This window comes from Chelonia mydas, chromosome 14 (genome assembly GCF_015237465.2).
Source record: "Chelonia mydas isolate rCheMyd1 chromosome 14, rCheMyd1.pri.v2, whole genome shotgun sequence".
NCBI lineage: Eukaryota > Metazoa > Chordata > Testudines > Cheloniidae > Chelonia > Chelonia mydas.
The window spans coordinates 38,810,828-38,825,440 of NC_051254.2; the positions used below are offsets into that span (position 1 = coordinate 38,810,828).

General features: G+C 46.6%; 2 protein-coding genes and 1 long non-coding RNA gene across 8 annotated transcripts in view; 1 reads left to right on the forward strand and 2 right to left on the reverse strand.

Moving 5' to 3' along the window:
- LOC122462880 overlaps positions 1–3,483 on the reverse strand; it is an 18,157-nt gene extending 14,674 nt beyond the window's left edge. Inside the window, exon 1 of the long non-coding RNA XR_006285761.1 lies at positions 3,334–3,483. This is a non-coding gene — a long non-coding RNA (uncharacterized LOC122462880). The remainder of the gene's footprint in view (positions 1–3,333) is intronic.
- LOC114022341 (zinc finger protein OZF) overlaps positions 1–14,613 on the forward strand; it is a 793,526-nt gene that overhangs the window by 587,439 nt on the left and 191,474 nt on the right. The window lies entirely within an intron of this gene.
- On the reverse strand, positions 7,552–14,218 carry LOC102943089 (zinc finger protein RFP). Its single transcript, XM_007071427.4, has 7 exons — positions 13,765–14,218; positions 12,622–12,717; positions 11,604–11,834; positions 11,169–11,191; positions 10,745–10,860; positions 9,274–9,306; positions 7,552–8,289 (listed from the first exon to the last, which is right to left on the reverse strand). Exons 1-7 carry the CDS (start codon positions 14,185–14,187, stop codon positions 7,772–7,774), a joined length of 1,440 nt encoding a protein of 479 aa, XP_007071489.2. The 5' UTR covers positions 14,188–14,218; the 3' UTR covers positions 7,552–7,771.

Genomic DNA, 14,613 nt, shown 5'->3' on the forward strand with positions numbered 1-14,613 from the left:
CCTTTCCTCACCACACATCGAACAAAAATAAAACGAAAGAGTCTCCTAGGGGATCTTTATAAAGGCAAGAGTGAGCGCTGATTGGCTCACAAGGAAAGGCAGGCACTGATAGGACGACACGGAGTCCTAGACTCTGGTTGGAGGAAAAACAAGCCTTTTTTTAAGCGACCACCTGCAAATACATCCATGGTAGGAAACAGGCAAGGGAGATTGCCCCGCTTCTAGCCCTGTACAACCTTTTCCTCTCCCCTCAAAAAAAAAAAAAAAAAACTATTAGAAAAAATGAACACATTTCATTCTGATCTCAGAATTAGTGATAGGAATATTGTAAATCTTTTGTGTGTGTCCCCCATTACGTTAGAGAGAAAAAATAAGCGTTAAAAGGAAAATATACCCTAGAAAAAGGTGCCAAGTCTATTGAAGCAGAATTATTATAAATTGGCCAGAAATTAGGATTAAATAACGTGTAGGGACAGATGTTGCATAGGTGTCTCCTTTCTTTTCTCCATTTTCTAGACTTTTCCGCCTCCTTCCAGTGCAATCCTAACTCTGTAACTGTGGACTCAAGAGCTGGATCCTTCTCCCATGTGAGTAAAGGGTGAAGTTCTAATTAACTTTAGTGGAATAGGATCCAGGACCAGGCCTTACACTACTCCTGGAAGAAGGAAATCAAACTCCACTTTACTACTGAAGAATCCTATTTTCAAATACCTGACCTGCCTTTAAAAATATGTTCTGAAGTATTTACAATCTGGGGACGCTGGGCCAGAACAAGAATCACATCCCTTTGATTCCTGGAGCCATTATAACCATCTTTCAAATGCCATAAAGAAACTTCTCCAGTCACTCAATTTGTCACTAATTGTTTCCTTCAAACTAGTTTAGAAGGGATATGTGAGGATCGAGTTCATGGGGTTGTTATTAAACTGTAAACGAGGAGACACTGTACACAGGAAAATCAGCTTCTGAAGTAAACATCGAAAATAACTCCTGACATAACCAGACCCTCTTCCACCAATAGAAACAACCAACAAAGCCAATATGAAGCAGACTCTTCCAATCCTAATCTTGTAGCAAAACAATGTGAAGACCCCTGCCCTGATTGGTAAAGAATGAGAGCCAATCGGAAGCGAGGTTTTTCTTTTGTCCAATAGGAAGAAAGGAGTGTTATTCCCCAGGTGTTTGCAAGTGTTTGGGTGTGTTTCTTAGATTTCTTTAACAACGAGTTAGACGACAACAAAACCCGAGAAACAGACTAATTGCTTTGCTTTTTTATTCTCCCACACACCCCCAGCCTGTCCCAGTGAACTCCAGAGGTGGCAGCTGCGGGAATGTGGATTAAAATTAGGCATAAGCACGAATTCTCTCCTGAGTTGAGGAGCCAAATGGGTGGCCACAGCTCAGTTTTGTGACCTATCCCAGACAGCAACTCATGAATACTTCAGACAACGCCAGCGGGGGAACTAGCTCAGTGTCCTAGAGCGGGGAGGGTGAAACGATTGTGCATATCGGGGCTGGCGCTTTTTTGCGGGCAACTTGAGTGGGGCAGAAGAAACACCGGCTGGGGAGAGGGCGCAGGTGCAGGAATAAAGCAGGGGATTGATTCGGCTGCGTCGGGCTCTGCTCTCTATCTAGCCTCAGCGGCGGCCGCTGGGTTCAGTGTCAGGGCGGCGGCTCCACGTGCGGGTCTGGGTGGCAGCAGCTGGGATTGACTCGCAGGGACATGCCCGGTTCGCTTCCTCTCCCCGCGGCTTTTGCAGCCTCCCGCCCGGCTGGGGAGAATCCCCCGCGCAAGGGAAGGAAGAAACCGACTCTCAGCCAGGTCATTCTCCGGGCGGCTGATGTCCCCGCCGCCGGCAGAGGCGCCTCTCTGGCCACCATCAAGAAGACGCTGGAGGGCGAGGGATACGACGTGCGGAAGAACAAGGGCCGCATCAAGACTGTGCTCCGTTATCTCCTGAGCCGAGGGGCTCTGCGTCGGGTCAGCGGCAGCGGCGCCTCGGGCTCTTTCAGGCTCCAGCGGGGAGGCGGCTCCCCGAAAGCGGAAAAGAGGGAAACAGCCGCGGCCAAGAGGTGCCAGAGCTCGGCGAAGACAGGAACAGCTGCCCCAGGGCCAAATGACCCCAGCGGGGAAATGAAACCGGCTGCTGCACGACCCAAGAGGGTCAGCAGGAGCCCGGGCAAAATCAGGGGGACGGTGGCAACCCGCAGGAAGCAAATTTTAGAGGAGATTATTAAGGGCACTTTCCTTATGGAGTGAGGGCTCAGGCCGGGGGGGGGGGGGAATCAAAACGGTTCTTTTCAGAACCATCCCCCAGGGTTCATCAAAAGAGCAAATTCTGTATGCGAACTGTTGTGTGCAGTGTGTTATAAGGAGGGTTTAAGTGACAACCCCCGGTGATCAGGGAAACTTACTTAGCGTTGCAAAGAAAACCCTGTTCATTGAAGTGGTCGCAGCGATGAGCAATGTAGTTTATGATACGCCGTTTGGGAAAGCGGACGGCGTGACAAAGCCCGAGGACTTTCAAGATTACCCTAATGCTGGTGTCAAAACAGGTTTTTAGTCCTGGTAAACAATGCAATGTTTTCTAAAACACGATTTCCCACAGCCCTTGCCTGCCTTCGTTCTTCCCACTCACCGCAGGGTTCAGATCTCACACACGGGATTTTGGCTCGATACACGTGCAATGAAATCAAACAAAACCGGGGACATCTGTGCTAAAGCTCATCTTGAGAACGTTGTGGATTAGCTCTTAAAAGAGCCTTCCGATTCTTTCTTTACGGTGAATCGATAGTATGACTCTGAGGACTTTCCCTAGATGCTTCCCACTGCATAAGAAATACAGAAGTGGCTCCTGATTTTACAAGGTCCTTTAGTTTCTTCTTGGCTTTTTTTCTTCGCTGCTTTGTTCTTCCTCTTAAGCTTCTGCTCCCCCTTCTTGAGCGATGTGGCCTTCTTCAAAGGGCCTTTTCTGGGCCACGCACTTCTCTTCCCCACCCTGCTTTATTATGACAAGGACTCTGATTTTAACAGGAATGGAGGAGGGACACTGTGTAAAATAGTCCACAACCACCATGCCCCTCCTCCCCCATAGTGGTCTACAGCAGGGGTATGCAGATCTTCCAGGGGGTACAGCAACTCATCTAGGTATTTGCCTAGTTTTATAACAGGCTACATAAAAAGCACTAGCGAAGTCAGGACAAACTAAAATTTCAGACAGAGAAGGACTTGTTTATCCTGCTTTATAGACTAAACACTGAAATGTAAGTATAATATTTATATTCCAACTGATTTATTTTATAATTATATGGTAAAAACGAGAAGGTCAAAACTTTTTCAGTACTAGTGGCTCTGACACTTTTGTATTTTCATGTCTGATTTTGTAAGCCAGTAGTTTTGAAGTGAAGTGAAAACTTGGGGGTACACAAGACAAACCAGACTCCTGAAAGGGGGGCAGTAGACTGGAAAGGTTGAGAGCCACTGGTCTATAGTATGGACACCTTATGAATGGATAAAGGATTAAATTGAAGGATTATTTTAACAAATATTGAGTTGTATTGCGGTATCAAACAAACCCCACTCAGGAATGAAGCCCCGCTGTGCTAGGCGCTGTAGGAATACACCAGCCTTACTGCTGGGAGTTCACAATCTAAGCAATAGCTTCTAATTAATAGTGGGCGCAAAGTCACTTCTCCATGTTTTCTGTTTTCTTTCAAACATTCCCGCTGTTTGATTGGTTGCCCAAGGGAGCCAATGAAAAGTGGAATGTTGGAATCCTTAATTTGCATATCGCCGTAGCAAAGGGGGGTTGTTCCGTGTTGACTTGAACGAGGTTGGGGTCAGTGCTAGCCGAGGGGAGGGGGAGGAGCAGGCTATCTAGGTCCTCACTCAGGTCCGACTATAGGCAATATAAGGAGGACATGTGACTTCTATCATGTTTACTTAAAAAGGGTTTGCGCGGGTATGTGTATTTCGTAAGGAGAGTTTGGGGCGGTTTGTTCCTGATTAGAGGAAAAAAGATGACAAAAAGCAAAGGAGGAGTAGGAAAGAATCTTAAGTTTATTTACATGTATGAGGCCTTGAAGTAGGATCACCCTAATACTAGTATTTCTTTTAGAGCTGTGGCCTGCAGGAATTTTTCTGTGATTAACCTATTCGAATGCATAGTTGTAGCAGTGTTGTGCTTGGCTCTGTGCAACAAGCTTTTAACTACTTGTTCCAGGGAGATTCAGATAGTTCTGACCTTATCGCTGCCTGGAGACCAGGCAAAGCATGCTGTGTCTGAAGGTAGCAAGGTTGTTACTAAATATACCAGACTTAAGTAAAGTTTATTGTTTCTGTAGATTAGAGATTAATTACTTTTTTAAGTAATCAGACTCAAAGGCCTCTTTAAGAGCTACCTGTCTTTCCTCTGAAAAATTGCTCTGCAAACTTGTACAGAAAGATATGATGATAATTAGTGGCTTTAAAAGTAGGAACAATTTGAATGAAAATTTCATAAAACAAATACTGTTCCCTTAAATTTTGTATTTTCTTGTAAAGGTCTTTTGGGAGGGCTATGTAGGTTTGTTTGTTTATCCCCTTGGAGGTGTTGCCGGCACCCAGTGCTGAGAGGCTAAACAACAGCTGGGGTTGGTTCGCTACGCGGTGTGCTACACCCAATAATCACAAGGGGGTGGAGAAGCAGAAAAGTTTATTTGCAGCTGCAAAAAGGTACAGGGAGAATAGAATCTCAAATCCTGCGCACAGAGCAGGAAGTTATACAGGCTTTTATACATCCTTTTTCCCCAGCATACTTATCCAATAGCAAGCTGCCCTAAGTATCCATATAGCCAGCCAATCCAGTTCCCAGGTAGTTCCCTTGTTCTCTGTATCATTTGTTAAACCGTACATAAAGCTGCTTTATTCAGCATTGTTCTTCCATATCTGCTCCGTTTGCCCTTGCTTAGTTTCAGGCAGTCTGACTCTGCAACATATTGTTGCAGATCCTCAGCATAACTGCTGTGTGTGCCTCCAGGCAGGGAGGGCAAGGACACTTGGCTGCGAGTGCCTCCAGGCAAGGGGGGGGGGCCAAGGACACTTGGGCCTAGTGCGAGGGGGCTTCATCGACACTCATGGTCTTCCATCCTCTTGAGTTACCTAGTGGCCATGCCCCAGTGTCCCCAACAGAGGTGAGGATGGAAAAAGCTGAAGAAATGAGGGACTGAAATTTTCTACATTTGGCTTTTTACAAGCAGTTAACTTTGCTATTTGTATTGAGCAGTCTACTAATGTCCTGTTTAAGAATAGTAGATGGTGATGTGAGAGTACTCACTATAGGACACGCTACTCTCTCAGTCTTGTGGCTGACTCTATAAATGATAAACTCAGCAGGCATGTCTCTGCCCCTCAGATGAGGACAGTTTGTTTTAAATATTGAATTAAAAAGAAAAGCCTTCTGGTGCTTGCTTTTGAGGAGTCCTTGAAATAGGATCAGCGTGCAGAGCAAAGAAATCCATTAAATTTTGTGTCAGTTCAACTCACTTTGACAGAAACCCAAGAAATACACCCAGCCTTTCTGGCCCAAAGATGGGAATCAAAATCCCCTATTTCCACAGGACAAAAGGGATTCTTGTTCATCCTATTAATTCTATTATTTTACTTATCACAATAGAAGGGGGGGGTTTCAGCCCAGAGGAGTATAAAAGGGCTCGGCTCTGCCCATCTGTGATTATGTGAGGATGAAGGATTGCTCCTCTCAGTAGGTGTGCCTTATGTCTAGAAAGGGGAAAGCAGGGGCAGTGCTGAAGTTCTACCCAACCTCCTCTAACGGGGGGTTTCTGTGCTTTGTGCTTATGTGAGCAGAAGATGGAGCTGGATGAGATCTTCGATCAGGCTAGCGGGGGGGCGGGGCAGGGGGATGAGGTCCCTAAAGCACCATCTGTGAATCCTTATCAGCAAAGGTGAGGGTCTTAGGAAGCAGGGGTTGCTGGAGGGTTATGGGTCTGAGCAGCTTTGCTACAGAGTGCAGTACGCCCTCCCACCTGGACTGGCACAGTTACTCCTGTACTGTGTTCTCCCGTGTGAACCTTTATTTATATAAGACCAAACGATGCTTTGCTCTTCCTCTCCTCCCAAATAAATAACCACAAAACATTCAAAAATTCTATGCCAATGCAGCGTTTATTAGGTAATAAATTTGTAGAGAAATGCCTCCCTCTGCTTCCATTTAGCAAGATGTAAATTTAAGAGTAGAATGCAAAAGGGAAGCTTAGTTATAGGAAGGGGAAAAATATAGCAAGAGAGAGGATGGTTCTGTAGTCAAGGCAGTGCATGTGGGTTCAGGGCTTAGCCCTGCTCCAGGTTCCCCTCTATGTATGTTAGAAAAATCACTTAATTGCTCGGAGAGATGGGGTGCACCGATGGTCAGGGCATTAGTCTAGGGAGACCTGGGATCAGTTCTCTGCTCTCTCATAGACTATGTGTCTGACCTTGGGCAAGCGACTCCGGGCTTGTCAGGGTGGTGAAATGGACTGACGGGACCACAGAGGTATAATTGTTTGGGAAAGCAAAATAAAATCACTTTTATTCAGGAATAAAGCATCCACGCTGGTGTAGTCCTGCCAGTCAACGTCCCTGCGTAGTCAAGTATAGCTCTGCCTCAGTTCCACCTCAGTAAAATGGGGATATTTTCACTTCTCTAAAGGACGGGTTCTCTGAGGATAAGTGCATTAAATGTTGTGACGTGCTCAGGTAGTATTGTAAGGGGGTCCCCATAAGTACCACAGATAGAAGTTAAGGGGCAGGTCCCCAACTGGTGTAAATCAGTGTATCTCCATTGCAATGAGAAAATGGGGGGTCCAGATAAGTATCTAAGATAGAAGATGGTGCCCCACCTAACAAATGGCCTTTCCCCCACTCTTTATGTTGTTGATTGCAGACTCTTCACGGCATAGACCAGGGGTTCTCAAGCTGGGGGTTGGGACCCCTCAGGGGGTCATGAAGTTATTACATGGAGGGGGTCACAAGCTGTCAGCCTCCACCCCAAACCCTGCTTTGCCTCAGGCATTTATAATGGTGTTAAATATATCAAAAAGTGTTTTTAATTTATAAGGGGGGGGTCGGACTCAGAGGCTTGCTGTGTGAAACGGGTCACCAGTACAAAAGTTTGAAAACCACTGGCATAGACTGTTTCATACTCTGTACAATGGATCCCTGATCTTAGCTGGGGCAGGGGCTGTCTCTCGCTGTGTGTCTGTGCAGCGCCGGGCACAGTGGGGCCCTGATTTTAGTTGGGACCTCTAGGTGCTAACATACTGTGAACATGTAGGTATTCATCTTTAAATCTCCCCCTGTGATCTGCATGCCAGGGCTCCTCCAAACTTCTCTCATAGTGCGGAGCACATCCTAACTGATTGTTTACTTCACCAGCTTCTTATTTATCATTCTGAGGACCATCTTCTCCCCCGCTGGCAACAAAACCATCCCTGAGGCAACCACACTGATTGCTTCTATGGAATTGAATTGAACCCTGATCGAATTGGCCCTGTCAGCACTGCTTCTCCACTTGTGAGGTAACTCCCTTCTCTTCATGTGTCAGTATAATAACGCCTGCATCTGTAATTTTCACTCCATGCATCTGGTGAAGTGGGTTCTAGCCCACGAAAGCTTATGTCCAAATAAATCTGTTAGTCTTTAAGGTGCCACCTGACTCCTTGTTGCTTCTATGGAAAAGCACTATTACTAATGTATGTAGGACCAACGCCAATCAAGGATGGTTTATCCTGTGTCTCAGGGACACAGTTTGATCTGGGAGCCTGTACTCAGCAGCTCAAAGAAAGGGCAGATTTTCTCCCCAACAAAAGGGTCTGGTCGGAAAGTGAAGATCGGGGCCTCGTTGCCAGCATCATAAAACGCCACCAACCCCCCTTCATAGTCCACATAAATCCGGATCCTCCTAGGGACCCCATGTAGATACAAAGGAGTTTCAGGGTAGGTGAGTGCCCAATGCCTTTCCCAGTATTTCTGCACAGCCCAGATCCTCTGCTCCGGTGTAAACCTGCTCGCTCCTTTCCTCTTAACAGACTCCAGGGCTACTCCCACAACCCAGACTGCCCCTTCTCCAACTTCCACCTCCCAGAAATGCCTCCCAGAGTCAAAGCCCTTAGAGGCCAGCACGCAGGGAGCAGGATCAAATCTCTCAGGATGGTCGGGCAGATCCTGCCGGGCGACTCCCCAGTGCACGCTTTTGCCATCTGCGGACATGGCAAGCCAGGGATTTGCCGTGTCTGGATCCAGTGTCACTTCAGCTGCACAGAGAGAGAGAATGAAAAAAATCCGTGTTAGAGGCAGAGCTCAGCCCTGGGGCAAGGTTTGCTTCAACATACAGCACAGCAAGGGCCTGTGGCTCATCCCTTAGGTTCTGCTGCCATCTTGTGGGCGCTTGCAGTAATTTGTTACAGCCCCTCTCCAAGCCTATTTTTAATTCCCCCCTCATGCATTTTTCTGCTCTGATCAACTTCTGTCCTTCAAATCACAGATAAAATTTAGTCGCCCATCCTATCTGATTGTTAAACAGTGACTGAGTCAGTCGTAAGGTGGGCCCTGCCTGTCTGGAAGCATCACCAAACCCAAGCATGTAGACATTATGAATCAGCCCAACCCCAATCAAATGGATTTTCTTTTAAAATAATCATTGGGTTTTTGCTATCTTTCTCCTTCTTTCTGAGCCTTTAAGATGCCCAGTGGTCATATTTTTGGGGAGTGGGGTGTTCTCTGCAGCCACAAGGGCTAGATGTTTTTTTAAAAATAGTAAATGAAAGTGAGATTTTCCCATAATCACTTGAGTCCAAGAGCTGGGTCTTTAAAAAAAACAAAACAAAACCAAAAAACCAAACACTGACATCATGAGACTTGAGATTAAAATCACAGGTGTTGACAATACCGTAGTACCTAGTAATAACTCCCTGCAGTGGGCATTGCATAGAATCACAGAATAGTAGGACTGGAGAGGACCTCAACAGGTCTTCTTCTCGAGTCCCCTGCACTCAAGGCAGGACCAAGCATTATTTAGACCATCCTTGACAGGTGTCTGTCCAACCTGCTCTTAAAAATCTCCAATGACAGAGCTTCCTAGAGGCTCTGGCAGTGTGAGGTCCTTTTTGTAGCCCTGACTCCAGCAATTAGTTTGATTCCTGCTGCTTCTGTTGTCCCAAACCAAACGTGTTCTCTTCACATCAGGAAAACAGTCCCATCAATAATGCCAGTCTCCCAACGACCCCTTAGAAATTTACCTCTTTCCGGTTTCGGTTCAGGCAACAGATTCACTAAAGGAAGAAGAGCACGGAGAGGAAATCAGATTTTGTCGATGACTATCATGGACTTAGTCACAAGAGGGGAATGAGGGGCTGGTCAGAAAACCCACAGTCAGATCTTTCTAGTGATTAGAATTTTATATGGGCTAGTTAGGAAACAGCATGTAGCCAGTGATTTTAGTTGATTGTTCATTTGTTGTGTGATGGTATAACTAACATGTTATATATAATCATTGTACATTAGAGTTAAATTGTAGGATTATAGACGTATAAGATAGATTGATTAGTAGTTAGAAGGGATAATTATGTTTTATCTAAGTAAGTAGGGCTGAAACACAAGGCCTACCAGCTCAGGCCTCTAAGACTTTAGCTTAACCATACTAGGCCATAGAGTTAAGGAATGCTGATATAAGTAAGTGACCAAAGAATAACCTGATTCCCTAAGATTACGGGAAAAGATGAGTGATATTGCAAAAAATTAACAGTAAAAGTAATTTTTTGCTTACAAGATACTTGGTGGTCACATTTTTCTAACCGCAGAGTGCACGATGTGCAGAAATGCTAATGAGGTAAAGAAAGAATCACATTATGAAAAGGGGGTTGCCTACATTAGGAAAATTGAGCTCCCTCTGGGAAACTCCAGCAGGAGCCATCCCTCCACTGACAATCAGTCCATGAGAGACCCATCAGACCCTAACATTATCGAGGAGGATGTGTGTATAACTATGTTTGTAACTTGTGCATAGGTCTGTATGGAATTTCTATATGCCTGAAAAGAAAAGGAGTACTTGTGGCACCTTAGAGACTAACCAGTTTATTTGAGCATGAGCTTTCGTGAGCTACAGCTCACTTCATCGGATGCATCCGATGAAGTGAGCTGTAGCTCACGAAAGCTCATGCTCAAATAAACTGGTTAGTCTCTAAGGTGCCACAAGTACTCCTTTTCTTTTTACGAATACAGACTAACACGGCTGTTACTCTGAAACCTGTCTATATGCCTGGGTACTCATAACTTTAATGGTAACTTTAATAAAACTTGTAAAACAGACTAGACCTTGTACTTGTGAATGTCTGTGTGGTCACTGCCCTGGGTCATTACGTGTTCCTAGAGACTCTAAATCTGAAGCAAGTAGCAGAGGTGACTGTCACTCTGTTAAGCTTGACACTGTAGCCACCAGAGCCGAACCTACGGCGGTGTAATCCCATGTTACTAAATTCACTGTAACTAAAATAAAAGGCTACACACATTTAGGGTGGTTTAGCTCTTTCACTCTCAACCAACAAGAAAGCGACCCTGGGGCTGATTTCCCCCACGGGTGTTAATCAAGACTAACCCCACCGGAGTCACTAGAATTAGGATGCTGTGAAACCAGCGTCAGTGAAATCCAAATTAGATCAGCCCCTGTGTAAACGCTCTCACACCTCCTGAATTTCTCGATCTCTCTGTTACCTTTCAGCTTCCTCAGCGCATCCTCGAGGAAAGCGAAATTTTGAGAAAACAACCAGAGTCTCCATTTCAGTTCAGGAGAAGCAGGCGCTGGAGCCTGGAACGTCCCTATCTCACATCTAGAGAGAGAGACAGACACACACACACGGTGTTACCACCTGATGGCCCAGTGTAGGCACCAGGGAGAATGGATGGGACTGGAGCTGAGTTCTCAGAGTCACCTGACCCTAAGGTCTGGGCCAGTCTGGACTCTGGGGAAATGGCAGCAGCCCCAGGACGTTGGGGATGGAGGAAAGATTAGTAGCTGTGCAGGGAGACCATCCCACGCTCTCCCTGCCGGGCCCTGAGGACACATTTCCCTCTCCTGGTGCCTGAGCCCCTTCCCAGGATCGGGAAGCACGAGGGAGAGTGAGAAGGAGCCGCCTACCTGCTCAAAGTGCTTCTGACATCCTAGAGGGGAGAGAGAGAGAAACAGGAGCTCAGTGCCATATGCTGGGTACCCATGACCCCGCTCTGGAGGGGACTCGCTTTGCATCACAATCAGTCTGATGCCCAGTTCTCTGCATTCTGGATCCGTACTCCCTGAAGGCAGCTCCCTGCAGGACTTCATCTCTCCGTTCCCATCAGTGGCTCTCTGGTGGAGACCAGAGTTTGGGGTTTGGCCTTGGGGGGAATTTTCTTCCCCTCCATTTCAGGACAAAGGAAGATTTTTCTGCCCTCAGAGAACCAAATCATTTCCCTTTTGGGCTGCGCAGATGCAGAGTGCTGTTGGGATCAGTGATGCCCGGGGCCCTGTGACGGTGGCTTCGGGAGCCCTCCATTCCTTGCGCCGGAGCCTGGGGTGTCTCTTGCACAGTCTCACCTGCATGAATTCACTCGCGGGCTGCTCGCACTTCTCCTCCATCTGCCCGATCAGGGTGTTGAGACGGGAAACCTCCTCGGTGAGTCGGCGGATGTTTTCATCCTTTCTGGTGGCGACCTCTTTCTCCAGTTCGTCCAGCCAGGCCAGCAAGAGGCGCTGTTGTTCTTGCAGGAATCTCTGCAGTTTCTCAAATCGATACTCCATCGTTTCCCTGTCAATTTCTATTTGTCTCTGTGATGGACAGGGAAAGACCGGGAACATAGAGAGAGAGAGTCATGCAAACTGTCCAATGTCTGAAGTGTTCTTCAGGGTAATTGTAAAAGTAACTTGCAAGGAAGAAAAATGGAATTTATGTTCCTCTTTGTCTCAAACTGGGCCTCTGAAAACTGAGATAACCAGTCACTGTTTAATGAATATGATTCAGATATTTCAAGAAAACCCTTTCCCCTCGTTCTCCATTTCCTGGATCAGTCTCAGTTCCTTTAAAGCAAAAGATGATATTTGCTTTACAAAGAAGAAATATTTAATATCTATAGGCAACCCATCCTTAGTGCTTCAATGTCACAATTTACTTATACGGTTGCCATCACTGTAGTATTTGAAGAACACACAGTCTTTGTTGTATTTATGTTCACAATACTCCTGTAAGGATGGAACCCAGGAGTCCTGACTCCCAGCTCGCATGCTTTCTAGCCACAAAACACTGTTCCCCTCTGCAGCTAAAAATGAACCCAGAAGTCCTAACTCCCAGACCTCTCCTGCTCTACCCACTAGATGCCACTCTCCTCCCAGAACAGGGAAGTTCTATTCTCCCCAGGCTATAGATTTGTAAACTGAGGCACAGAGCTACTCAATAACTTGTCCAAAACCACCCAGGGAGTTGGGGCAGAGCAGGTCAATGAACCCAGCTCTACTGTATTCCAGGCTTAGCATCCTAATCACTGAATCATCCTTCATCTTCTCACATGGGAACTTCCCTGTGTGAATTTCCTGGCTACAGGATACCAGCGGCAGTTACCAGCAGTTCCTGGCTTTGCTCTTCCTCACACGCTATGAGAGCTAGAATCTCTTCTTTCCCCTTCTCCAAAACATCCAGCCGCCTCCAGATTTGCTCCTGAAAGAAATGGAGAACAGAAGTTTGTGGGGCTTCTCCCCTCCTCCCTGTTTAAAGACACTTAGTGAGAACAACTGGAAAACATGACCCAGACCAGTAGCTCTGTGGTCTGGTTTGTGGGATGAAACTTCAGTTGCCCTTTGGGGATGTTCTCATTTCCGGTAACAAACACTTGGGTTATGACCATCCCGTCACTCCATCCTAGTTCTGAATTCCACAACACAGGGAACCAAAGTGACACACACACCCCCCATTCCTCCTTACAGCAGACATCTGTTAACTTCACAGCTATAATCTGAAAGACAAGGTGGGTGAGGTAATATCTTTTGTTGTAGTGTCTCTCAACCTGTCCAGACTACCGTACCCCTTTCAGGAGGCTGATTTGTCTGGTGGACCCCCAAGTTTCACCTCACTTAAAAACAACCTGCTCACAAAATCAGACATGAAAATACAAAAGTGTCAGAGCCACTAGTACTGAAAAATTGCTGACGGTCTCATTTTCACCATATAATTATAAAATAAATCAACTGGAATATAAATATTGTCCTTACATTTCAGTGTATCGTCTACAGAGCAGTATAAACAAGTCATTGTCTGTCTGAAATTTTAGTTTCTCCTGACTTCGCTAGTGCTTTTTCTGGAGCCTGTTGTAAAACTAGGCAAATATCTAGATGAGTTGCTGTACCCCCTGGAAGACCTCTGCATACCCCTGGTTGAGAACCACTGTTTGCAAGAGAGACAAGCTTTCAAGCTTCTGAAGAAGAGGTCTGCGTACTCTTGGAAGCTTGTCTCTCGCCAGCAAGAGTTGGTCCAATAAAAGAGATCACCTCACGCCTTCGGCTCTCTATTATCCTAGGACCAACATGGCTACACCACCACCGCATACAGCTATAATCGGTCACAAAAGAATGGCCAAACTGGGTCAGACCAAAGGTCCATCTAGCCCAGTGTCCTGTCTTCTGACAGTGGCCAATGCCAGGTGCCCCAGAAGGAATGAACAGAACAGGTCATCATCGAGTGATCCACACTAGACAGATTTCATCTCACCTTGTACTCCTGGGCAGCCTCTTGAATGGGAACTATAGTGTGAGCTCTGTGTTCCCTGGATCTGTCACACACCAGGCAGATGGGGGTTTGATCCTCCTCGCAGAACAGTCTCAGAGCCTCCTGGTGTTTCCAGCACACCCTCTCTCCTCCCAGCTTGGCCTGTTGTTGCTCATCCTTCAGCTGTCGGGTGATTAGGTCTACGAGGGTCCCCAGCTGCCTGTTGGCTCGGAAGTTCCCCTGGGGAAAGATCTCCATGCAGCAGGGGCAGAAGTAGTCTCTATCTGATCCCCCCCAGCACTGGGTGATGCAGGCTTGGCAGAAATTGTGCCCGCAGTCTAGCGTCACCGGATCATTAAAATACTCCAGGCAGATGGGACAAGAAGCTTCATCCTCAAAAGCTTTTGCTGGATCGGCAGCAGCCATGACTCCAAGTGCCAGAGAGAATTTGTTTCATTTTCTTCTTCCCAGAAAAGGACTGAGCCTTTTGTTAACGACAGGGCGTTGCCATGCCTGTAACATATTGCTCAAGTTTTTGTGGGGGAGGTGAGGGTGCTCCCAACAAAACTGCTTTGTCTTGCTGCCTTTCCTTGCCCTCAGGAGAAAGCGAAGTCCTTTGGCAAGCTGCCTTCCTGGCAGAAAACCCCAAAAGGTGTTCTTAATTTGGGTTAAAATAGCAGTGAAGAGAAGGCAACTCAGCTTTTAACTCTGCTCAGCAGCTGGCGTGAAAGCCCGTAGGGGAGCCGGGGGTTGAATTTGAGCGGTTCACCCCAGTTAAGTGTCTTTGCTGCTGTTTTAACTAAGGCAGCGGTTCTCAGAACGGTGGATCAGAACCTCAAAGTGGGTCGCGGC